Below are 27,583 nucleotides of genomic sequence, written 5' to 3' on the forward strand. Positions count from 1 at the left end.
GAGATATATATAAGACTCTAGTTTAGCCCCTCCCCCCCCCCCCCCCCAATGAAATACAGGGTCTGTGGGCAATTTATTAAAATAGCCAAGCACTGCGAATGTATTCATTGAATACTAAAAGCCCAAGTTAAATTGAGCCTGGATCAATGTAATATGTGTATTATATAAAATTCATAATTATAATCAATAAAAAAATTACGATTTTTTTTTTTTTTTTTTTTGGGGGGGGGGGGGGGGGGGGGGGGTGTGTAACTGGATTTGTAAATTTGTTTGAATGCTCTTAAGAATTTTTAAACATTCATGTAGGGGCCGCAGCTAATTTCATGTAACTATTATGTCAAAAACATGATTATGCTGCAATTCTGTTTGCTTTGTATTGTCTATATGTGTTGAGAGGCCATGATAATAATTATATTCATATGGAATCTTCTACCACTATTTATGAGTACTTAGCCATTTTAAATGAATTTTTTAAAACCTTTTTTATTTAAAAAAATTGATTACTGGTACATTGTAAATAGATATGATCAACTGCTTGAAAATACAGTCTAAAACTTTTTAGTGTGTGGGAAACTGAAATTTTGCCGCTTCTGCATTACCACATATTTCTACTTTGCTTAAATAATCGTATTATACAGCCAAAATGGTGGTTGCTCTCGTATCTCTTCTTCATGAATACACTTGGGGGAAAAATGTCAAAATCATCTACAAGTGTAATTGTATAAGAAACCTGTTTCAAGCTAGAATGGTTAGGTCATATACTTAAACACCGAGCTAATGCCCTCTGGCCACGCGCGGATCCAGGGGGGGGGCCGAGCGGGCCTTGGCCCCCCCCCCCCCCCCCCCCGCAAAAAAAAAAAAAAAAAAAAAGAGAGAGAAGAAAGGAAAAGAAGGGAAAGAGAAAGAAGAGAGAAAGGGAAAGAAAGAAGAGGAAGAAGAAAAGAAAAGGGGGAAGAAGGAGATCGGGGAAGGCGAAAGGGCCTTGCCTCCCAGGCTGTTGACCCCCCCCCCCCCCCCCCCCCCAATAAAAAAAATAAGAGAGAAGGTAGGAAAGGGAAAGAAAAAAGGAAAAGAGGAGATACTGGCGTACTGATAGGGGGGGGGGGGGGCTTGGGGGAAATCAAATTCAAACGTGGTTTATTTCTAATTCCACAACGGGGGATTACAAATAATGCTCAAATGACATAATTTCCGAGATTTTTCCTCACTTTTTAGTAGATTCCTACATGTCAGAGCCCGAGGTACGGCGGGGATCGGGAGCCCCGAGCCCCCCCCCCCCTACTTTTTTGAAAAAGTATATTAAAGAGAAATAAAACAGAATGAGAGCAAGAAAGAAAGAATAGTTAAATGCCAGTGTTGAAAAATAATGAGGCATCAAAATATGCTCATCTGACCGTGATTAATGCCTAAAACCCCTAAGCTTCCGGGGGCTCTGCCCCCTGGATTTCACCTAGGGCCCTACGGCGGGCCCTTAGATGCTCATCTGACGGTAATTTAATGCCTAAAACCCCTGATTTTTTGGGGCTCCGCCCCCTGGACCCCACACCAAATAGTGACGTGCCAGTCTCACAAAATAATAATGAAACATAAAAGCGTCCGCGCTACGCGCGGGAGGAGGGTGTTGGGGAAGAATCTAAATTCAGACGAGGATTATTTTCGAAAACGGTACAACGAATCGTCTTCTTTCTCTAATGATTTAAGGAAATTTAAAAGCTTCCGCGCTTCGCACGGGAGGGGGGAACCTAAATTCAGACGAGGATTAAGAGTCGAGAACTCGACAACGAATCGTCTCATTTATCTAATAATTTAATAAATCATAAAATTTTCCGCGCTTTGCGCGGGAGGGGGAAAACTAAATTCCGATGAGGATTATTTTCAAGAACGGTACTACGAATCGTCTTCCTTCTCTAATGATTTAATGAAAATTAAAAGCTTCCGCGCGAGAGGAGGAACCTGAATCCAGACGAGGATTAACAGTCGAGAACTGTACAGCCAATCGTCTTCTTTCTCTCATAATCTTGTGAAACTTAAAAGCTTCCGCGCTTTGCGCGGGAGGGGGAGGGGGAGACTGAATTTTCATTTGGTTGTGTTTATGCTATGGTCACATTACCCAAAAGTAGCCCGCTCGTTTTTAGGGCATCGCTCGGTCGCCGCTGAAATTTTAGCGCGGAGTTAAAATTTGGGCAGCGTCTGCTCATTTTGTCACTCTCCGCCCAAAATACGCTCGGTGCCTGGGCGGTCGCCGCCCGGGCGCGACTTTGCGTTTTACACCCTGGCCTGGACATTTTCCCGGTAAATAGCAATGAAACTGCTTGAATGAGTCTAGTCTACGCTCCTCGATCGGGCGCGCCAGTTCCAAATCGAATCGTACATGCACAGACGTACGTCACGAAAAAAAAAGTATATGAATGTAAAGCAGTAAATAAAGTGCAAATGAATTCATGTAAAACTGGTGTATAATTTCCTTTATATGTTATGTGTCTGTACATTACACTAGCATACCTGCCAACCCTCCCGCATTTTCCGGGATATTCCGCTTTTCTGGAATTTTAGGACCTTAAAATGCGGGAGATTCCGCATTTTGGAAATTTAAGCCAAATTGGGCTTGTATTACCATTTGCCGCGATTTGTGTGAGAGCTCTCGTATAGTATACTGTGTGTGTGTTGATGGCCGCGGAAGCTCATTTGGCTTGTAATGACGATTTTGCAGCGTATTTGTGCCACTGATCTACAGCGTAGAGATCAGCATTATGTGTGTGTGTGTGTAGCGTCTGGCCTGGCATGTACTCTCCATACACGTACACACACACACACACACACCAATACAAGCGATGTACAAGAACATGCACACTTCACCAGCGATAAATTTTGAGCGAACGGGTTAGCTTCGACGTGTGATCGTGAATGGTTACTAAACTTGCAAAAAGTTTGTCAGTTTTACTTATAATGTCTTCCAATCCCAAGGAATACGCTTGCTTGATGGATTCATGGAGTTTACCGTACCGTACTAACTTTTCAATTGTCTAATCCAGTATTTGGAAGAAGTGTGTCGGGACTATGGTATACAGAGTGAACGCACGCTGCAGTGCGGTACCGGAGGTGAGTCGGTGCCAGTGGAGTGGGGCAGCGATGGCGAGGCGTACCGTACATGTACTGTGTATAGTTTGATCGATGCATGTCAAATGTTGCCGTAACTGAGCTGTGTTGGACAATCGCTACACCGAATTGAATTCAGCGTACCTGCCAACCCTTCCGAATAATCCGGAATATTCCATTTTCTGGATTTTTAGGACCCCAAAATCCGGAATATTCTGTTTTTTTTCTCAAAATTTCGATTTTTTTTTTTTTTTTTTTTTTTTTTTTTTTTTTTTTTTTTTGGTGTTGGTGTTGCTTAAGCCAAATTAAGCTTGTTTTATCCTTTGACGCGATGTTAGAGTTCACGTATTGCGTGCGTTGAAGGGCTGCATGATTAAAAACTGCCGCTGCATGTGCGAACGCCTGTTAAGTGTACAGATTTCTTATTTTCGAAGACATACCGCGCTAAAAATTCTTAATTCTCATTTTCAAATGTTGGCAGGTATGCACTAGACAAAGTGATGAATGGAAAAAGAGAGAAAGAGAGGTCTTATAAACAAATATCATGAATTTAAAATGAGAAAGAGAGAAAGGGAGAGAGAGACAGAGGTCTTAGAAACAAATATGAATTCAAGAAGTGAGAAAGAGAGGGGGTCTTAGAAACAAATATCATGAATCGAGAGCTAGAGAGAGAGAGAGGTCTTAGAAACAAATATCAAGAAATGAGAAAGAGAGGGGGGGGGGGGTCTTAGAAACAAATATGAAGAGAGAGAGAGAGGCCTTAGAAACAAATATGAAGAGGGGGTTAATGAGAGAGAAAGAAAGAGGGGTCTGAGAAATACATACGAGAGAGAGAGTGGGTCGAGAGAGAGAGGTCTTAGAAAACAAATATGAATAGAGATGGGGGGGGGGGGGGGAGAAATGGGTCTTAGAAAACAAATATGAAGAGAGATGAGGGGGGGGGGAGGTCTTAGAAAACAAATATGAAGGGAGAGGGGTCAAGAGAATTAGAGAAATTAGGTCTTAGAAACAAATGACATGAATTTAAAAAATGAAAGACGTGATCCCACAATAATAGAAAATGGTACGAGTGCAATATTTAAATCACAGTTTATGTATTACATTACCATTACACATATTATGTCGAGTGTAGTCTGTGTATGTGTCGATATGTGTACACGTGTGTTAGGGGGGGGGGGGGTCCGAATCAGCAAATGGTTTGAAAGTAGGCTACACGTCAAAAATTGAAACCCTGAAGAAGGCGGAATTAAACCACAAAAACCATAATATTATTTGGTTTCTCTCTTTCCTTACTTTGATTAATTCCTTCTCTAATTTCTCTCTTTCTTTCAAGTTAGTTTTTGTTTTCTCTCTCTGCTTATGACATTCTTTGTTTCCTCTCTGTTCTTTAATTATTTATTGTTTTTCTCTATTTCCTTCTGTTGTTATTCGTTGTTTTTCTCTCACTCGTACGTCTCGATACAAAAGTACATGTACCGCGTACCGCGACACTGGACATATAGGACGTACGTTGAGCATTGCAGAAGAGCTACGTGCGCGCGCAATATCTTGTCATGGATAGACTTTTCCCAGTCGGTTCCTTGAAATTTATTGGGAAAAGGTCCAGGCCAGGGTGTAAAACGCAAAGTCGCCGCCCGGGCACTGACCTAATTGCTGGGCGATGCTTAATTCCAGCAGCGACCGAGCAGGCTACTGATCGGTCGGTCGCTGCTCTGATTTGTGACCATATAGCTTTAGTAATTGCTGAACTGTTGCCGACTTTGTACAGTTAAAACTAAATTGTTCATACCCTTTATATATTTTATGTTTTGTGTGCCATTTTTGTAACTCAAGAATGAAAAGTGGACTGGTTGAATTAGGGCCTTTGTTGAATACTTAAGATGTTAGCTTCAATATGTTCCTAGTATTATGACGAGTATAATATACTAAAACTTTATCAAAACACCAGACAAATGCCACACTGTCAACTCTAGCTGATTCTTGCTTGTTAGGAAGTTGAAATGAAGCACATTCTGTTCTATATGGGTGCTGCCATTAATATTGAAATTTATAGTTTAACATGTAATAAATTCTTCGTGACAATGTTAACTGCCAAAAATATGTTACTTAATGCTATTTTAACCGGTTTGGGTTGAAAACTCACACTGCACAGACATCCATCATTCATTTTGCATTTTGAAGGACATTCTGTTCTATATGGGTGCTGCCATTAATACTGAAATTTATAGTTTAACATGTAATAAATTCTTCATGATCTACCGGTATATATTGGGAGTAATATTATATAGGGTGTCTTCAAAAGCTGTGGGAAATCAGAACTCAGTGTTGTAGGCTTGAAGCAAAATCCATACCAAACAAAGACAATACCATGTCTTCCAGAATGTTCTCTCATGTGAGAATGTAGTAAAACAATCATTTTTTGTAGGGGAAGCCCAAGTAACAATTGGACGTTTTCTGAACGTTCTAAAAAGGTTCCAAATTGGTTTCCTAAACGTTTTGTGAAAACGTTCTAAAGACGTCTATTTGTGGTAGGTTGAAAACGTTTTTTGGAACGTTCCAAATGGACGTTTTTTGAACGTTTTCTAAACGTTTTTAGAACCAATAAAAAACCTTTTATAGATTTGCTTTTAAGTGCAAGGACCTGCAGAAAACCTGTCGGACGTTTGGGACGTTTTAAGAACGTTTTAAGAACCTTAAAAACGTCCGGAAAACCTTTTAGGAACGTCTAGAACGTTTCCAGGACGTTTAAAGAACGTCTTGAATGTCCAAGAGAACCTTTTAAGAACGTGTAGAATGTACTGGAAACGTTTTGAAAACGTTCAGAAAACCTTTTAAGAACGTCCAGGACATCCTGGAAACGTTTTGAGAACGTTTAGAAAACCTTTTAAGAACGTCTAGAACGTCCTGGAAACGTTTTTAAAACGTTCAGTAAGCCTTTTAAGAACGTCTAGAACGTCCTGGAAACGTTTTAAGAACGTTCAGAAAACCTTTTAAGAACGTCCAATATACAGTGAATTTTTAATAAACGCTAGGTCACACATGTATTTGATTGATTTTATGAATTTATTATCAAACATATTTACAAAATATGTACAAAGGCTTGGCAATACAGTACATCATGTATATTTGAAAAAGAGTATTGGTATTTCCCGAAGTGCCCCCGAAAGAACATACAATTCTAATATTCAGATAAAATTGTTTTTTGATCAATATATCGGTTCACAAACGGCTGAAATATCCATAAATATATTTTTATTCAAAATATTAAAAATGCTTGAAGACTACTTTGAAGAAAAAAAATCTGAATAGTTCTTTAAAAAGCAATGGATATAGATATTTAATTAGTATTTTAACAAAAATTAAATGCAGAAACTGAAAGTAACAGGTCATTTTGATAATAACAGGGGCTTTACTTGGCCGTTTGTAATTATTACTTTGCACCGTGATGGTGCAGGTTTTGGTTTTAAAGTTAAGTTTGACCAATACTAAACTATCCCTTTAAAACTATAGATACATAACACATGAACAATCTACAAATAAAACATAAGAAAATGATAGATGAGTTGAAGATATGCCTCATTAACTGGCAAATATGAATACTCATATAATTCACGGGTCTATGTCTCTATGAATATACAAGGCAAGATAAAATGAATACTTTGAATAGTGTCAATAATTTGGCAGCACACATATAGCAACTTTGGTAACACACTTTATAAAAGCAATTTGAGTTATTTACAGAACCTGGCAATTCATGCCAAAAAGATGCCCCAGCAAATGATTAAGAAATCTTTCTACAATAAGTCTTGATCTTTGGTAAAACCAAATAGTGGATTTAATTTTTTGTGTACTATATCAAATTCAATGTGAATAAATTCACCAGAACCTTTTAACAAAATGTCACAAATTATCATTAAATACATGTGAATAACCGATTTAACTTGCCTCCACCCAGGATTAGCTTCATCATCCGGTGCAAATTATAACTATTCAAAAGAGTACATGTATTTACTTTCTCATCAACTTCTACAAGTGATAAAAATGTGACTATTTTAAGAAGTCACATTTCAAGTGAAAGTACGGCAAAAAAACACAAGGGAACTACACTCTTTTCAGCTCTACAAATTGGCAACAATGATGACACCAACTGTGAGTAGCTATCCATCAACTTTGTACATTCATATTTTCTAAATTTTCCTTAAAGTTACACATTTCCACAGCTTTTAATCAGAGTATGTTCAGATTACTAATGATGAATAGCTTTCTAGACAACATGCTTTGACTATGGGGGTTAGAAAATGTGAAATTTTGTGTACAAAGTGAATTTAGAGCTACTCAAGATGTCATCAGCATTGTCAATTTGAATAGCCGAGAGTAATTTACTAGAAAATGTAAAAAAAGTGTAGTTTCCTTACTTTGTTTTCCTTACCGAGTTTGCCCATTTCTTATTTTTAATTTTGTTCAAATTTGTCTCCTTTGATTGAAGCAGTGAAATTTCTAGGGTAGATTTCCCCTTTAAATCCGAGTACAAAATTGTCCTTTTGATCGACCAAAGATTAAGTGGGCAGGTCAAGATTTCCCAGAAGCCTTGCATTGGACCTTGCATCTTACTTCAAATATAAAATCAACACAAAACACATGAACAATCTACAAAAAGCTATTTACAATAAACTGATAGAAATTAGTTGATATGAATTATTAACAGGCAAATATGAATACTCAAATTTAAGGGTCTATGAATATGGAAGACAAGGTTATAAGAGAGTTTGGCAGCACACACATTGGCCCGAATTCACAAAGCAAGGTTTGAGCTCAAACCTCCTTTTGTTTCGCCAAACCTCCTTTTGTTCTTTACAAACCAGGTTTGTAAAAAACGCGTAAAACGCGTCATATGACGTACGAAAACCAAGGTTTGAGCTCAAACCTCCTTTGTGAATTCGGGCCATCGGTTTCAGCATCCTTACAAAAAGTAGTAAATTTACAGACCTATACAACTTTGTCTTGCATTCTCAACAAGATGTTGGCAATTCAATCCAAAAAGATGCACCAACAAAACTGTTATGTCGCTGATAAAGTTTCTCCATTATTAGCTGAAATGGTCAAATTTGGTCTCAATATGAGTTTTAGGATTTTTGCATTGCCCCTGAATGAAGGTATCTTAATCTACCTTGAATGAAAATTTGGTGTTCACTGGTTCGGTAAACGGCTCCCTCAGGTCTTCCACATCAACGGCCGCTCCCAATTTGGACAAAAGCAGTTTTTGTACCAACTGCGTCAGCTGCTGCTGCCCTTCCTCCAGCCTCTGCAGCGTACACAGTACCTGCACTTGAAAATTGCCTGAGAAGAAAAAAACAGACACATAAAATACATTATAATAACAGTTCAAGTCATTAAAAAGTTTGACAGCAAATTAATAGGATATTTTGGCGAGATATGTTTGATAGCTGTCCAATTTAGTCACTTCAGGAATATATCACCCAGCTTCAAAGACGACACCTGTGCAGCGCTTCCAACAAAGTATACAAACTGTAAGGATTTAAAAGCGACTCTTCTGTAAGAAAACTATACCCATGCCTTGTTAATGAAATAAATTACATGTACGCCAAGATAATCTGCCTCTCTTATCCAATCCAACAGTATTTTAGTATAGCAACTTAGTACAAATGGCAAATGTTGTTTTGTTAGTTTATACGCTCTACAGTATATGTTCTGATGATAAAAAAAACCTCAGAAACTTTCGTTTGTGAAATGCTATCTGAAAAAAAGTTACTTTCCGAAGCCCGAGCCCTTGCTGGAGTTGTGGGTTGGAACTGAAAAATGCGATGTGGACTTGGACTTCGCATTCAGTTTCGGCATTGGTAACTCTGCTGCCACAGCCTTAGTCGTTCCTCCGTGTACATGTTGTTTTCTTGGGTCCGAACTGATTCAAGATCTGAAAAACAGAGACACATTGCAGATGTTAAAAGGGATATCAAGACATGACAAGAATTCTCATAAACTGAACAAACTTTTGGGTAATGCAAACTTCTTGTCCGAAATTTATGCCTAGATTACAAATTAATTTCCAGTTTTGCCGGAATGGTGCCACATCTATTAATCATCATTTTGCATGGCTGGGACACAAAGCAGGTCTAGCTATCCCAAATAAATTATCTTAGGTTTTCATCATCTGTTGGATTTTGAAGAAAACGAGAAATAAGATGTAAATTATAAGTCTCTGGCTGAGCCAAGCACTACTAACCATCAAGAGACAAATACTTACCAGCGTCACTTCCGGAATCACTAGAAGATTTGCTAAATCTCTGGGGAAAGACGTCTCTTTCGCTTCTACACAGCATCATCTTCCGGTACCAGGTTTGACGTGTCCTCTGCCTTCCTGGCGATATTTTTGCACTTTCACATAGTTGCCTGTATGTAAAAATAAAACAAATCAATCCTTAAGTTATTAATCTACGTTATTGGAAATCAATTTCTTTAAATAATGTGTAATCTGAACTAAAAAGATTTTTGTTTAAAGAGACGAAATTGAGAACAAGATAGGCCTATAGATCTAGGTCTCGATATTTCTAAAAAACAATATCCATACAAAAAAGGTGGTTTGGGAGCTATTTCAATTGCCTAAAAAACAAACCTGTTGTAATCGGGGTTGGGATAATATAAAGTTGCTAAATGGTGGTGGAGTGAAAAGCATGGAATGTTCCACTCCCGTGGGATTTTAAATGCTATTGAGGGAATAGTAAATAAGTCAAGAAATGAGCTGGTAGTCGAGGGACTTATTTTCTTCACGAAATAGCATTTTAAATCCCGATGGGAACTTTCCATGATTTTTCCAGACAGCAAAGTTAACAACTCAACTGTTTTAATCATCCGATTACCATGTAATGTAACGAGCCATGCGCACCTACCCACTCCAGCAAAGAGTCCATGCTATTATGCGTATTGACCTTTAGCACTGCATTACGTGTTAAGAGGCAGCATTTGCTCAAAAGGAATAGTCGATACACACATAATACACAAATGCACTTATCATGCCGATGCGGCTAGCTGTAAGCAAATTTTGACAGTAGACAAACAATTTGAATTTCTAAATTGTTCTTTTTAACAAAATAACATCGGTAAGTTGAACAAATTGTATTTTATTACTGCTATTTAGGTTTCATCAATTGTCACTAAAGTACCGATTTTTAGTGAAAGAGTTTTGTACAGTGGTGTTTGAAATGTTGAGTATCAATAGCACAGCTTTTAATACACACAGCCAGGATAGTAATGCAGCTATGTATGCACTAACTCAGGTATGCACTAACTGCACTAACTCCAAGAAGCTCCGACGCCGTTCGGCATCGGAGCTTCCTGGAGTTATGTGTGCACATACCCTAGCCTACCCAATTACCATACCAGTCAATGCAATGAAAGTTTCAACGGCCTGCACATGCGACATAGAGTCTGCCGTACTTTTAGTTTTAATGCAAATAATCAATATTTTATTTCATTTTACATGCTTCAAAATCAATCAAACAAAGCTTAAATTCCTTACAGATATCAAAATGTTAAAATAACGCTTACCTCGGTGTCGCAGTCTAACAGATTATTTGAAATCTCGATGTCACGTCATCAAGCAATCAACTCGGCAGTCAGTTTAAAACACGCGGCAAGCTCTGGAGCGAGCGCGCCGCACCGGCCGCGCCGGATACGATTCACTGACCTATACAGTGGTACGATTATATACGGTGCGTACGCACTTTGTATACACGTGGTTGAATGGAGCATAGTAAATGACGTAGCGCGGTCGGACTGATTGGGCTGGGAGGGGGGGGGGGGGGGGGGGGGGGGCACAAACATTATGTGAGGGGGAGGGGTCACTCCTTATGTATTTCTTTTTTCTTCAAATAATGTCACCTTATGTTTTCTATTTTTTTTCCTCAAAATTATTGGGGGCATGCACGTGCCTCCCTCCATCTCTACGCCACAGGAGTGCATCAGTTTGACACACCTCGACCCCCCCCCCAAGCGTATGCATGTGGCCTAATTTCGCCAGCTGGTATTTTTTAAGAAATATTTATTTGGACATAAAAAATAAATTCAACAAAATACGTCTGAATAAAACGTTCTGTAAACGTTTTACAGGACCTATCCAAGAACGTTTAATTTGTAACGTCCAAAAAACGTTTTCTGAACGTCTTCAAAAGACCTAGCTCCGCAGCGAATGTAAGGTCCCAACTTAGACGTTATATAAACGTTTTTTAAACGTTTAATATGGACGAAGACGTACGGAACCTGATAAGAACGTTCTGTAAACGTTTTAAAAACGTTTTGTGTTTGCTGGGAGGGGGGGGGGCATTATTGCCATTACTGAAGGTTATTCTAAATTTAAAAAAAAAAAATTCTAGGTGAACATTAGATTTCGGAAAAGAATGCAGTTGTTGATATTTTTGATAAATTACTTACTGGTAGGTTGTAAATACTGCCTTAGATTTACAATGCACAGTGACAAAAATATGTTACTTAATGCTATTTTAACCGCTTTGGGTTGAAAACTCACACTGCACAGATATCCATGCATGTCACCAACATTCATTTTGCATAGCTCTCAAAATGTTTACTCTCGCGTGTACTGTTATTTAGCAATTCATCCTCACAAACCAAGGGTTATGTGTCGTTTTTATTTTGTTTCTCGCCAACAAAGATTTTCCAGCATTTAATGCTGCTGCAACTATGTAATAGTTTTGAGAAACGAATCAATATATCTTGAAGCATCTAATGCTTGTGACGTGATTCCATTGTTTTAAACCACACATCTTGATCTCTTTTTGTTATATTATCTCTCTAGCTGAAATTAAAGTTATAAAAAACTATACGAAATCACAACTCCTGTTTATTGTTATTATTATCTTTAGTTACCTACAAGCTTATGAAACTGTGCAAAAGTGTTCAGTCAGAACTAAATATTTTTGTAGTTTAGATAGGCCTATCATTTAATTACTGTTTAAATCATTATTTTGGTAGTGTTAAGGTTTAATTGTGTTGAAATAAAAAACTCATATTTAGTATTATTCTTTAGTCTTGGTGTGCTGCTTAAATCTTAATCATATACATCAAATATTCCATTCATTTGGGCACCTTGCAATATAGAGAGCCTAGCGGACTAACACATTGCTCATCCAGTCGAAAATTTAACAGACTAGATGTAACCAACTCAACAGACACTTTTCTAAATGAGATATCACGAACGAGAATATCATAAAAATGTCTGTTTCTTGTCACTTTATTATGTCTTGTTAAAAAATAGTTAATTCTCACCAAGATATATATATAAACACATGGATAATCATAAAATTTAAGACATACATAGTGTAATAATGTACAATTTTTAATCGAACAACAGGGATGCCATGCAGTAAGCATTGATCAGAAGGCCTGAAAATCACCTAGAATGAGCTATTTTGTAAGCAAAACAGCCGAAACTATGGTCTGGAAATAGCTTGCCATGCCCTGAATTCAGGCTGTTGCCTGAAAACTGGCATCCCTGATAAAAAGTAAATATCATGACACCACTACAGATGATGATAACATTCATTGTCAACATCTAACTAAATATTTTCAAATTTATTCACGACCGAGTACAATGTGTAAATACAAGTAACAAATCACAATGAAATTAAACGATAAATCGTCACATGGACTATCTGCTTTACATCACTTATTAAAAGATATATTTTCTCATCTAAATGAGCAAATATTGAACTTATAAAAGTAACGGATTGGATCAAGGCTACCAAACTGTAATAAATGAATGACACACGCCTTTAAGACTAAAACAACAACAACAACACCTGCATCAGAACAATTATGTGCTATTCAACAACATGATCACTAGTTTTAAAGGTGACATCTAAATCTATTTTCATTTTGGGGGACCAACTGTTTTGAATGTCACCTCCAGTGTAAGGTGAACATCACCTCACTGTTTTCACCATTATTATATTTTTTTTAATCAAATTTTAACTTACAAAACGAAAGAAGAAATCTATTCAACAAAACTCTAACATTTCATCAGCTATTCAAATTGCATCATCAACCAGTACAATTCTGGGGCATTAGCATTGAGAAATTGCAAAACAAACATAAAATATACCATTTTTGTTACTAAATAGGTGCTAAGAATAATTTCACTTTACATGCTTTACCTGTTAAGTATGAAATACAATTAATACAATTTTTAGGGTTTATCAGAAGCAGTTTTCCTCCTTGAAATAGATATAAACAATAGTCAAATGAGCAGAAAAGTAATATGATCAAACACAAAATTATATAACACATCGGTGGCGTACGCATGATTTTTTCAAGGGGGTTGTTTTAAAATTTGATGGCATCAATGATGTGAACCCCGCGAGGTATAAGCAACCGAACAAGTGTGAGTGTGGAAGGGTTAATGCTCTCCAACATCACTAATTTTGATATCCTAGCTTTAAAAAACCTGGGCTTTTTCCTGCATTTCAAGTTTGTTTTTTTCTCCACATTTTACAGAACAAAGGACAGACATTATGTAATAGAAATCATATATGTAAATGGTATATGCACGTTTCAATTTCATCATGAATTAAAAAAAACAAAACAAATAGAAATTGTGAACATGTAGGAGTTTCGCCATGAGGGATTACGTTATGTTCTGCGAGATTTAACTATCACATCTACCCTTGGATCAGGGGCGGCGGAGCGTCTTTCAAAGTGGGGGGGGGGGGGGGGGGGGGGGACAAAAAGGGCACTTTATGGAAAAAAGGAGCACTCACAAAGCGAAACCTCAAAGCAAAAATATAACTTTTAGACATTGGTAGGCCCTTATACCCCTACTTTATGATTAGATTATTAGGGATGAATTCATTTGCGAGCGAGCCCAAATTTAAAGATTTGTGAAGTCGCAGTGTGAAAAATTATATCTTAAAAAGAGGAAAAACAATCCTAATCATGAAAGACTGAATAGAATCTTTAATAAGAAACAAAATCATATTAACTTAGAATGCGATCGAGCGTAGCGAGCGAGCTTTGGGTTATATTGAAAAAATGCTCTAGTCGCTTTAAATTAGGAGTACACTTTATGGTAAAAAGAAAAGGGGGTATATATCCAAAGGGAAAAGGACACTTATTATAAAAATGCACAATTTAAAATAAGGGGTTTTAGCAATAAAAAGTAGGGGGAAGGCGGAAGGATATCCCCGCCCCGGCCCCCCCCCCCCCCATTTTGACCGAGGGGGGGCTAATTAGGAACTTCCCGGATCCTACGCCAGTGTTATAGATGAAAAAACTGTTGCAGTAGAGTCAGTAGAGAAAGACGTAATTATAGGGGAATTTTATAACATAATGGAATGAGAAAATTTGTATACAAATATATTAGCACAGTCCATATACCTAGAGTCACCTGGTTAAAAATGCGTATTAGTCACCCTAGCAAATTAAAAAGCAAAGCACCGTTGAACAAAACTTCAAGTGTATGGATATAGTAATTCATTCAAGAATATAATACACAAAAGGTCAAGCTGCATACAATTACTTGGAGAAAACACAAAGATAAATGTACAGTTCCCCGATCGAAATCCTAATTTCAATAGTTCAGCGGGAATTCTGGAAACTTCTTTCCCTCTCTCTGTCTTTTCTTATTTTGGCCCTCTCATTTCCCTCCACTTCGTGTTTTTTTTAGGGACAGAATTACCCCAAAACACCCCCTGCGTACGCATGTAACACATACACATTTTACTCTATACAGCTGACAATACTGTACTTTGGGCATTCAGTGAGAAAGTGGTTTACAGTTTCAGTACGTCCTATGCAGTTATTGCAATGGCCTGTCGAGTGTATATTCAATCTGAAGAGATCTAAGTTCAAACATATCACTCCTATTCTTAATCTATGGAGAATATATACTTTCTTCAAATCTGTTCAACTTACATTCATATGGTTGATTTACTGTAGGCAGTATATGTCTAAGAGAGCTATCAGAATTATTCCATCTGTCTTGCCAGAGTTTTATATACTTGCTGGTAATAATTATATAATATTGACTGGCCTTGAGGGGTATATCAGAAATATTGACCAAGCTCAGATCATATTGCCCCGAGTCGAAAGACGAGGGCAATATGGTCTTAGCGCGGTCAATATTGCGCAAGGACAATTGCAGCCTGAAAGATGAGGTGTGATCCGCCAATCGTTTGGCTTGTTGAAGGGAGAATGCTGGTACATAAAAAGAAGCAGAACCGTTGTTGTTGTTGTTGTTGTTTTAGTTTTAAGGGCGTGTGTCATTCAATTGTGAATATTTACGCCGAATTCAAGTTTTTTAATAATTTTAAATGGAAACAAAAAAAAAGGGAGGGAAAAAAAAAAACGACACTGTTCAATTGTTCGCATTTTGCGGAGATTCCAGACAGGCTGTCAACATAAAATCATTTTAGGTAGCTGGGCTAGACTTCTCTCAAGGCACAACTTGATTTTTTGATTAAGTGTCAAATTAGGGTCTGTGCCTGCAGACTACCCGCTACCTTTGGTCGTCACTGCACTATCATATCTCTGCTCCGTTTGGTCAAAAAGTTACCAGCTGGTTTGGTCTCGTCGGCGGTAAGCCGGTAAGTGCATTCATAATTATACATTTTCAAATATTTTGCAGAATTCAATCTGATAACCGTTAGGCCTAATACTATAGCTTAATGTAAATTGTTTTGATGTCATGATGTGATTGAAGCTGTCGAGGTATCTGAACCTGGTTAATACTATTTGGATCTCTGTGTACATGTACAAGAGTAGGGGGAAACCTAACTCCGGGAAGCTCCAACACCGGCGCCGGTGTTGGAGCTTCCTGGAGTTTAATAGGGGAAACCTAGACCGAAAGCTTCAGTCTCTCTAATCGTCGGTTGTTCCACTGAGACTACGTCTGGCTCCACTAGCCCTCCGGGCAAACCCGGACTTTAGTGCCCCAGCTGAAAATCTCAGTTTATTATGGATTTAATATCAATAATATTAATTATGCTAATATATGCAAATATAAACATACCAAAACTTGATGATTTTTAATCATTTGACGTCATAAAAAGCAATTTTAAGCCAAAAATAGCAGCGAAGTAGGGGATCTCCTCTTTGCTTGATGCGAGATACTAGCGAACTGAAATAACCGAATAAAAACTATGGTGAACTAAAAAAAGAAAAGAAAAAATCAAACCACCTCTGAAATTACCTTTGAAATGTTTATTAATTTTTTCTTCCGATATGCGCACATGATAGGGGCAGGTTGGGATGGGATGGGGGGGGGTGCTCAAAAGTCGCCAAATTTGGGGTAAAAGGGCAACTGGCCTTGGGGGGGGGGGCTAAATTTATTATTTACTTATTTTTCTTTGTAATCATTTTTCTAATTTTTTTCCGGGGTGGCTCTTTTCTTTATTCTGCCCCCAAGGCCAGTTGCCCTTTTACCCCAAATTTGGCGACTATTGAGCACCCCCCCCCCCATCCCATCCCAACCTGCCCCTATCATGTGCGCATATCGGAAGAAAAAATTAATAAACATTTCAAAGGTAATTTCAGAGGTGGTTTGATTTTTTCTTTTCTTTTTTTAGTTCACCATAGTTTTTATTCGGTTATTTCAGTTCGCTAGTATCTCGCATCAAGCAAAGAGGAGATCCCCTACTTCGCTGCTATTTTTGGCTTAAAATTGCTTTTTATGACGTCAAATGATTAAAAATCATCAAGTTTTGGTATGTTTATATTTGCATATATTAGCATAATTAATATTATTGATATTAAATCCATAATAAACTGAGATTTTCAGCTGGGGCACTAAAGTCCGGGTTTGCCGACCTCCGATTATAGACAACAAATGTCAGTTTTATTAAAGAAATGACCCAAATTAGATGGTTATTTCTGTCTAGGGGAAACCCGCGGTGTAATGGTCCACCTGCACACCCCAAAACAGGCCGAGTAGACTATACGGCATCTGCAAGAATCTTCAGTATTGAAGGAGGCAGATTGTCTTGAAGAAGAAGAAGAAGACTCTAGTCTAGATCCTAACTGCAGAGAGTGAGAGAAAATAACTCCAGCTTCGACGCCGATGCCCGGAGCTTCCTGGAGTTACAGAGATGAAAGACAGCAGGCGCAGGTGCTTGGCTAGACCGAAGTTTCCGTCTCTTTCGTTCGTTAGCCTCTTAATTGGGGTAGGCCGGGTCGGCCGGCTCTCTCTTTAGAGACGGAAACCGTCTATACACATTCCCTTGATAATGCCACGGCCATTTCAGGTCATGTAGCGTTTTGCCCCCAAAATCCCCCAAAATGTCATTTTACCTCGTGTATATCCAAATGTAAATTAGGCCTAGATTTCTAGGCTATAATACATCGGTTCCACTTACTAACTTGATTGAAATAATCCGTTTAATGGTCCCTTTTAAGGAAATTATGGGTCAAAATCGACATCCATGTTGAAAATCTTGCAAGCCGTGTTAAACTCTCGCTGCCGGAGTCATCTAAATCAATCTCATCCCTTCTAGTCTACGCCGAAGGCAAAAAAGATTATGAAGGAAAAACTGTGATAACGCCATTACGAACGTGTAGATGGCGCACATAATAATTATAATAATTAGCCACAGGGAATAGGACGCCAAAGATGGGTAAATGCAAAGAAGAGAGAGGCAAAGAAAGAAAGAAAAGAAGAAAGTAAATTGGCCTTTGTATATCTATTATTATGTAAATTCATCCACTGAGTAAGATGGTGCACCCCCCCCCCCCCCTGGATCAATGCCCCTCATATAATAGCTGGACTCGAGATATGCCACTGGTCATAATGAAGATTTGCACTGTAAAAATAAGCAGTAAAATGAATCCAAGCTTCTATTCTATGCTGATACCAGCTAAGCAGGACAAAAATGTAAATATAGAGGAATAGAAATACTGGTAGTCATTTTGGGGTTGTTTTGGTGCATTAGTGTGCCAAACATATATTTGTCAGAATATGAGCACTGGGCATAATGAAGATTTTCACTGTAAAATAAGCAGTAAAATAGATCCAAGCTCCTATTACAACTGTATTAAAAAAAAATGCATGTTGATGCATGAAAGTGTTTGCCAAAGAAAACCAGTAATTTATATTTTATAAATTTTTCAGAGAGGTTGAAATTAATTATAATGTGTTGGTACAATTGCAACGACATACATGTACATGTATGTTGTATGACATTGAATAGTGGAAAAGAATACTTCCTGCAGTACGTCAAAGCAAAGAGAAAGAGAAAGAGCTGTGATAACCATTTTCCCAGCCAGATATAACAATTTTGTTACACAATGTTGGCCTGATTGAGTGAACTTGCAGTGAAGTGATATTTGCATTGTTGGTATCTCTTGTCACTGCTTTCTTTGGGTGGTATTCTCGAAAGCGGACTAACTTTGGTCCGTGGTTTAATCCTCCGACTAAGTATGGAATGACAAGTGCCCATATGAATATGTTTTTGAATAATTTGATATGTCCCTAAATTACTATGATAACATAATTATATCATAGTTATATTGTTTATTTTATTATGTTATTACATTTTATTTTAATTTAGTGACAGATTAAATTATTCAAAAACATATTCATATGGACACTTGGCATTCCATACTTAGTCGGTGGATTAAACCATGGACTAAAGTTAGTCCGCTTTTGAGAATACCACCCTTTGGATTTATCATTTGGAGTGGAACCTTCTAATTCTGTCCCTTAGTCTAAGTTTGCAGGCCTGCACAAACCCTTGTCAGTCCCTGTTCGTAACAGTGTCTCCACAGTGAGACTAAACATACTAAAGTCATAGGCTCTGTACTGTAGCTAAACCATGCAGACACAGCCAGAGACTGACAGAACTTTACGCTCTGCTCGTTGTGGTAGAGTGCATGTCAAATCACTTTGGCAGAATATAGACATATCCCTTAATAAAGTTTAAAAGTCAAAGCAAAATAGAGTTTGTATATTGATATATTCAAATGTTTGCAAAAAATGTGCAAGTTATTTGAAAAATTCAATGTCTAAAGGTACATGTAGCTAGGTCACTGTATTGACTAATCCCTGCTACCGGTAATACACACAAACCTATTGTACACATTCTGATACATTTTTTAGATACAGCTATGGAGGGGGGCAAACTACCGGTATAAGGTTAATTATTTCCAAAAATGTGTGGTACTAGTACCTTGTACATAATTCAACAAAATCCCATGGTATACTGTATGGTTCAGAGTTGTGTGCTGAAAATTCTATTTTCTATTTTTTAACTGTATTTACAGGTGTTCCAAAAGCTGCCTTTTCAAAAAATCCAAAATGGTGCGTCGATGGCCTGCAGGACTGACTGCAATCGCACACATAAGTTTGCTGCTATGCATCCTTTGGTTATCCGTGTATCCAGGCTGTGCTGCCAGGAGAAGGAATACAGACTCTACCGACACCTTGGTAAACCTGAATGGTTTCATGTTGTCCACCGATGCTCCTGATATTAATGACGTTTCTCCAATGTGTTTGTATGAGCTTCAGAAGTTGCGGAATGAAACAGCAGAACTAGTGCCAGGTAGGTAATTTTGTGCTTTGTATAAATCACTTTCATGCATTTGACTGTTGACTTTTCAAGGACATATTTAACTCTGAAAAGATTGACATTTGACAATGTTAAAGGGGAATACGGAACAAAAATAAATATACACCCTTTTCAAGCTTAGTGCATGAAAAACACATCAGCATCACTTTAGAAGGTTGCGTTTAGGAGAACGGCTACTTTGAAAATCGTATTCTAAACCATGCATATTTGATCGCAAGTTTCGCAAGAATATTGAGGCCCGATTTGATGACCTCGTGGGGTGAAGTGAGTGCAAACCCGGAAGTGTCGCTCTTGAATACAGAATGTAAACAACAACTACTTGGGTTATAGAATTGTCAAAAACTATAAGCTCAATCCGGGAAATGTAGAGCGATTTAATTACGACTTTTAAAGCCTAACTGTGGCATTATACTTTTGTATCGAATTGGGGATAAAAGACTGTCTGAATCGTGCATGACAGCTAGGGGGAAAAGAGCTAGTGGGGGTCATGTAATGCTCCTGTGGTTCTTAATGGATGATAAATTGCCTGCATTCATCGTCAAATGGAAAGCTTGCATGCAGCCATTAATCTCTACTGAGTGCTCAATAATCCTTGTGATTGAATACTCTCTTAGGCCCATGTATATAGTACAGTTCTTTTCTATAATATGCCCTTCATTGGCTTCATTGAGTACACAAGGTAAACTACACACACTATGCAGACTGTGTTATTTGAATGGTACACGGTACTTAGCATGGTGGCTTGATTACCAACTACTTAACATTTACAATAGCTCCATGCAATCTTATAAGTAAAGTCTAGACTTCTTGATACCATGAAGAGTGTCTGTGGAATGTTTGTTTTCTGTACTAGAGGAAAGGGTACATCATTATTCAAATAACATGACTGGCATTTTGTGTAACCTTGATAACCACATAACATGCACAGATAGAAAGATTGATTTTTTCAGTCTCGATCAATAGAATTAAATCTCCTTTTAAAGGATATTTGAGAATTGACAGACACATTTAAAGTTTTTTTTATATTGTCAACTGTATCCCTCAAACTCCCCCTTTCCCACCCCCCTCCCCCCCCCCAAAAAAAAAGTTCATAGATAGAGGACCTGACTATATGTACCAGTACATGTATATCTCAAAATCTTGCACACTTTTGAAATAATTTATCTCCATGTGCCAAGGTAAACCCCAGCAAATTACACTTCACATCTCTTTAACACACCTGTGACAGGAGTATGCAGAGGACTTTTAGGCCATTAAAAAAAATAAAAAAATCATGTTTAGCGCCCCGCCTCTTTCTTTTTGGGGGCCGCCTCCTATTTTTAATTTTTTTTTTCAATGAATAAAAACATGAAAAACATATTGCTAAAATGATCAATTTCTGATTATTTTTTTTTTTAAATATAAAAATGTTAATGGCCTTACTGTGTACTGATAATTTTTAAATGTTACCCCCCCCCCCCTGCCATCAACATGCATGTAAATGAAAAAACATTGACTGAGGTTTCCATATTTAATTTAAATGTGAACACAAGCCTTAGCGAATCGAGTTTTAACATTACTGGTAAATTGTCATTTTTTTATATAAATTGTCTTCTCTAGTCCTGGATTCTTTTGGCAAACCTGCGTCAGGTATTCTGGCCGGCAACCTTGCCTGGTTGGGTCACTTTGATCAGTGCATGGCAGTAGAGAGCTTTCGACACTGTCTGGTGGGAATGGGGGCCAACCTGAGCACGCTCTTAGGTGTCTCTACGGTAAGATCGACTTGGCATTTCAGTCAAACCTGTGTATAAAGACCGCTCAAGGGAGACAAGAAGAGGGGTTCTTATAGGCAGGTGGTCTTTATGTACAGGTTCATTTAGTCCAAGATCAATAAGAAATCATTTTCAAAAAACAAAAAAAGGATTTCACTTTTAGTGTGACTTCTTTTTAATATTTTGTTGGTCCAGATATCCCACCTACTTTATGATAATAATTCAGAGTGAATCAAAAATGCTATTCCACCTACATGTAGAACTTGGGATTACCTATTTATAGGAGTTTTGTCAGTCAATTGCTGATTTATTTATTTCTTAAAAATGGAGATAAATAAATAAAGGATGTGCACAGATTATACTGCAATTCCTGGAATCCCCCCCCCCCCCCCCCACATTGACATGTTCTAGCAGTTACTGTACTGTACATGATACAGTTTTTATTGTGTTGCCCTACATTCTAACTTTCTATTAATTAGTACATGTATGGGCACTAAAGAGTGACATTACAAAAGGGTGTTCTTAAAGGCACACTGTCCTACTTGTAGCTACTTGCTCCCTCTATATATAAAACTTCCCCAATCGTTCCTGTTGGTCCCCCATGATCATCTTTTTGTTATGTTAAATGAGAGCTAAGTTAATGAGATAGCCACCTGTCACAGTGACCTCGCTGGCTCGCTCTTCGGTCTAATCCCTTCTGGCTGAAGTAGTAAAGCCTGCCTTTAATGGTCTGTACTTCTGTGCAGCCATTGTTTCCCTCTTAAAGGGACTTGGTAACGTTGTTCAGATGAGAAAAAAGGGGGATCCAGGGATTTAACCACTAGACCATAGCACCTCTGCAGAAGCCTATATATACAGAAGTTTGCAAGCTCTCTAGATTCACAAAAGTTTCATGCCTTACACAATTTGAAAATTACAACCTGCAGTTTTGCTGTTTGTGAAACTTTCTGGTTTTACCTACAGTGTACTTCATTAAAGTCACATAATGTGAAAAAAGTACAAACAAATTACTAGATACATGTACATGTAAATAATAATTATGCACTACAGTATACATGTGTACAACCTGTTACATAGTTTATTTAGTCCTAGGATATGTGAACTATTGGATACTACATGATTTTCGTATAATTGCATTTTAGTAAAAATATCATGCTTAAAGTATTCAGTGGGTTAAAGGAATAACAGAATGTACCCTCTTTCATATCAGGTACTTCCCATTCAGTGGGGTGTGTGTGCCCCAGAGGTTTGCAGTGAGGAAGATGTGAGAAATAGTCTGGAACTTCTGCTTGGTAAGCTTGGAGTTTCGATTTTACTTTTCTTTTTCTTAAAATCTTTATCAAAACCATCAGAATTATAAATCCAACAAAATGTGTATGATATTATTAGTAAATACTACCACCTCATGTTCAAAGTCCACAAGGAGGATGTTGGAGGACCATCGACCAGTACCAAGTACCAAGTATTACAATAAACATAGGGAGTTTCGCAATTCCTTTGTACAGGTTATTCACCTGAAAAAGGGTGTGGGTATGATATGTCACAATCAGAAATGACTTGCTTGTTTGTTTTTAGATTAATGTTTATAATAAAAGTTGCATTAATTCCCTCATCATATGGTTAGATGGAAATCCTGTTTCTATGCAGCTATAATGGGGTGTTATGGATTTTGATTTTCTTGTTTCTTTTGATTTTTCTTCTGTCTCTGCTTTGTTTTCTGCTTTTTTTTTAAATCTTGTCATAAATTCTCAGGTTTGTTTTCATGTTCTTCCCTTTTTCCTTCTTCTCCTTTTTATTGTCATCTTCATATTTTTTCCCCTGTCTTTGAAAATGATGTGAGAAGTTTAAATGAAAAATGAGTTTGTAAATGCAGTGTGTCCCTACATGTAGCTAATTTTTTCTTTACTACAAAACTTTTTATATAGATTTTCCTTAAACATCATGCAGTAGAAACAAAACTCAAACAAGAATGAAAATTTAATTATTGTCAATATGTTTGTAAGAAACAAACACTTTATGAAATATGAAGGAAAAAACAGGATTATAAAAAGGACTTATAGAACATGTTATACAAACTGTGAATGAAGGTTGTTCTGTACAATTAAGTTATGCATTAAGTTATCAATAATGCATTCAAAGATTGTCAAAGTACTCAGACTGTGTCAATTTCAGCCATATCTGTGAGTAAATATTTGTAAAATGATTAGAATGGATAAATTAGTTTGGTCTGCAAACATTTACTTGTTGATTGCACCCTTGACTTACTGAAGAGTCAATGACACCACATTTCTTACCGAGTTTGTTCTGCCGTACAGTGTCTGTACTCTTGTAACCTTGGCTATCACGCTCTCAGTACGGGGTCATTTTAATGTTTTACAGTGACAGGTTATAAAATAGAAGCAAAAGATTTGAACTTGTTTCAAATTAAAGCTTATAGAGGTGGTATGTTTAAAGCGAGGTTATCTTTTATGTTCGCAAAACATTATCGATTGTCATGACAAATCAAAGTTAGGAGATCTATGCCATTGGTTATTGTCTGTGCAAGCACCAATGGTAAGTGTTAGTCCCAGGCATTTTGAGTTTGTTATGACCATTGACATCTATGTCCCTAGCATGAAAGATAACATCGTTTTCAGAATACAGCCCCAGTTTGCACCAGAGAACATCTAAGATTCTCAAAGTTGCCATGTAATGCTCTGAAGCAGGCAATGAACCCCTGGCCACAAGAAGGAACTTATGGCAAATTAGTTCTTCTTCCAAGTTTCAATTTTACATGTTTGAATTTTTGTTTGTGGCCCACCCTGCTACAGTGCTAGTAGTATCATTTCTTTGAATTATATTTCAATTGGAAAATATATTATTTTGCTAATGTGGCATGTTAAGTTCTTTATTATTATCAATACTACTTAATATGTTGTGATGATATCTTTTACCTGATGTAATTATCTGTTTGTATTGCATGCACTTGAACTCGTACTTGTTGGTCTATTAGCCAGTTTGGAGAATTCACCTTAGACACAGGAAGCCTAGCAGGATGCAGGTCACCTCATTAATTCACAGTGAACTGCATGATCACTATCACGCATGCATTGGATGTACCATAGGGCTCCCTCTCTCTCTCTCTCTCTCTCTCTCTCTCTCTCTCTCCTCTCCCTCTCTCTCTCTCTCTCTCTGTCATATGTCCCTGAGCATGTTATCCCCCTGTATTAGATGTGTCCTATTCAGATTTTTTTTCTCTCAAGTTCTTTTGTTTGTTCAATCAATCCAGTACTTCTTCATTAGTGCGCCCTGTCTCTCCAATTAAATTCTCCCACTCCACAGCCACACATTTCCAATCTGTCAATCAGCTTTCCCTCTGCTTTCCTCAATAGGGCATTGGGTCCATATTTCTTTAATAATTTTTTTTTCTTCTTCCTGCTTTCTTCTAGAGTAGTTTGCTATCGAGGTTGGATTTTTATTTAAAATTGGGGAAAATATGTGCAAATGTAGGTTGAGGAGTTATGATTTCACTCATTTTCATCAGATTCCCTGTTGCGGCACCAATGTCCTTCGGCAAAACATTAATCTACTATTGCCATACTCCACCCACGTGAGGTAAATGGTTTCTTACCTGGCAGGAATTAGTTCCTTGAAATGCTTGAGCGCCATAAAGGCAGCCGTGCTAAAGCCAGGGTAATGATAATGGAGCGCCATGCAGGAGTGGCAATGTTCCAGACATGAGCACTATATGTATTAAAGACGCCACAATTATTATTCTTTTTGATGTTCTTGTTTTTGCATTATTTAGTTCTGTTGGATGTACCCTGGTTGACCATCAAGAACCTAGTAAGTTCCGCTGTCTCCTGTACTGAAAAGCCCAACACAAACTTTGATATAGGCTTCATCTTAACCTGGTAAGGCTTTCTGTTGTGATTTTCAATAAATGTAACTTCTACCTTGTTTTCATATCATTATAAATGATCATTATACATGTACATGATTTAATAATCATCCTCTCACATGAATGCTCAATAAATAACAAATTCATACCTGTATTTACAGTACAAAAACATAATAATGATGTATAACTAACATTCCTAAACACTTCTTTTTTCCCCCTACTATTTTGCTTTTCCAACATCCCATCAACACCATAATAGAATTATGTGAAGCCAGTATCTTCTACAGTGCAACTGACCATTAGCTTTAATAAAGGTCCCCAGACTTGATAGAGTACCGAAGCTGTGACGTCATAAAAATCTATTTTTAGAATTTCTCAATTTTTTCTTCATATTCCGAAAGAACATCAAAAATAATGTCCAAATGTCGAAAAACAATTGAATGTTCTTTCGGAATATGAAGAAAAAAATGAGAAATTCTAAAAATAGATTTTTGATGACGTCACACTTCACCACTCTATACTCCTAATATATCTTAGTCATGTGGATAGTAGGTAAAGCATTTATTTCTTAATCAAAATAGACAGTGATACAAAGAGATCATAATAATACAGACATACAGGCACATGTATATATCACAAGGCCCATGACAATATGCAAAAGCAGGGCATAATATATAAACATAAAATGTACAGTTGTACAGATGAATTATGATACATAGTTCAATGAGATAATATTATGAGGTAATTAACATTTCAGAAATATTAATTAAATGGAAAGAGATTAGATGTAGGTGTTGTTTTTATCATCTTAGAATGATGTGGTAAGTAACATGCCGTACGCTATTGACAGAGGGTGGTAGACTAGAGTCAGTGAGAGAGAGAGAGAGAGAGGGAGAGGGAGAGAGAGGTGACATGCTTGCGATTAATAAGAAAGTTCTGGGAAGGAAGTGAAGAGGAAAAAGGGGGAAAGCGAAAGAAAGGAGCGGCTGATAAAGGGAGAGGGTATATATGAAGTGAAAAGCGGAAGTCCACCTTAACTGGTAATGATTAGAGTCATAGAAAATAAGTTATGATATTAACGATCAGAAAGTAAATCATAATCTGATCATATTAATGAGAATAGTAAAATATTGACACTACATTTATTATTGGTAGTATTTATAATAAATAATTACGTAATTATTAATAAATATAACATTGATTTCACATTAACATTTAAATACAATCATTAGTCCACAGATTTCGGATACATCATAACTTATATTGATCACTATTTGTGAAGATAATTAAACCCCTGTATCTTCTGCATTTCCCTGTATTTTTGAAAAATAGATCTACAGATTAATTTATAATCTCAGACATGAAACTCCGGTTACACGTGTAGATCTATCAATATGCCATTAATGAAGCTATTTGTGAAGATAATGATGATCATATCTCACTGTTTTATTACTACTCTTCCTAACAGTGTCGCTATCAGTACGCTTGTTGCCCTGACGATAGTGGGCTCTGTGGTAGACTACTGCCTCAAGAGTTCATCTCAAGCCGGCAGCAGTAACCCATCAGGGGAAGCCAATGGGAACTTTTCAGCCAGTGGAGGTCAAGGGTCATCACGGCAGCGACACAGCAAAGCATCCAACCTCTACGAGAAGCTGTCTGTTGACTATGAAGATGAAAATGAGGTAAATATTTTGACCCACTTTATATTAGAAGTTGCTTTCTCTGTCTGTTTGGGTGAATGTTTGATTTTTGTTGTTTGTTTGTTTTCAAACCAATAGAAGGTATTACTATCAAGTGAACACACAATGTTAATATGACCTTTTCAGGTCTTGTAAGAAGGATTTGTCAACAATTTAATTATTTTATTTCTCCAAGTACAGTAGTTCTACAATGTAAGTGCCTTAATGGCGGCACTTTCGATCGTGTAGCCCTTAAGGCTAGATAGTGAGGTCCTTGCATGTTTAATGCGTAAAGTAAAGACTATGGGAACTAAGTTCATTTGTTGGTCTGTCGATATCGACAGATCACCTATTAGTTTTGTCAGAATTTTCTTTCTTTATTTCTCTATTTTTATTTATTTGTCTGATTTTTTGTGTAGAGGATAACTCAAGCAGTCATACATGTAGGTCTTTAATTGTTATAAGACGTGACAGCAACATTTTCAAGTTCATCAAGTACTTGTGATGTCACCCATGCGCCATTTTTTGTTGACATTCGACTCATGATCATATTTTCATTACGGAAAATCATTTCTCATTCATATTTATCCT

At 37.3% G+C, this 27,583-nt stretch overlaps 1 protein-coding gene and 1 long non-coding RNA gene across 2 annotated transcripts in view; one reads left to right on the plus strand and one right to left on the minus strand.

Moving 5' to 3' along the window:
- Positions 1–7,551: 7,551 nt before the first annotated feature.
- On the minus strand, positions 7,552–10,778 carry LOC115924242. Its single transcript, XR_004064229.1, has 4 exons — positions 10,660–10,778; positions 9,359–9,504; positions 8,867–9,028; positions 7,552–8,433 (listed from the first exon to the last, which is right to left on the minus strand). It is a non-coding gene; the product is annotated as an uncharacterized LOC115924242 (long non-coding RNA).
- A 4,868-nt stretch (positions 10,779–15,646) lies between these two features.
- Positions 15,647–27,583, plus strand: part of LOC100894037 (nose resistant to fluoxetine protein 6) — a 34,512-nt gene continuing 22,575 nt past the window's right edge. Inside the window, exons 1-7 of the mRNA XM_030985989.1 lie at positions 15,647–15,707; positions 19,378–19,655; positions 21,282–21,433; positions 22,644–22,736; positions 22,939–22,963; positions 25,221–25,326; positions 26,782–26,995. Of these exons, the coding sequence (XP_030841849.1) occupies positions 19,412–19,655; positions 21,282–21,433; positions 22,644–22,736; positions 22,939–22,963; positions 25,221–25,326; positions 26,782–26,995 (834 nt within the window). The 5' untranslated portion in view covers positions 15,647–15,707; positions 19,378–19,411. The remainder of the gene's footprint in view (positions 15,708–19,377; positions 19,656–21,281; positions 21,434–22,643; positions 22,737–22,938; positions 22,964–25,220; positions 25,327–26,781; positions 26,996–27,583) is intronic.

The sequence above is a fragment of the Strongylocentrotus purpuratus genome, unplaced genomic scaffold, assembly GCF_000002235.5.
Source record: "Strongylocentrotus purpuratus isolate Spur 01 unplaced genomic scaffold, Spur_5.0 spur5_contig_837, whole genome shotgun sequence".
In the NCBI taxonomy this organism is placed as follows: Eukaryota; Metazoa; Echinodermata; class Echinoidea; order Camarodonta; family Strongylocentrotidae; genus Strongylocentrotus; species Strongylocentrotus purpuratus.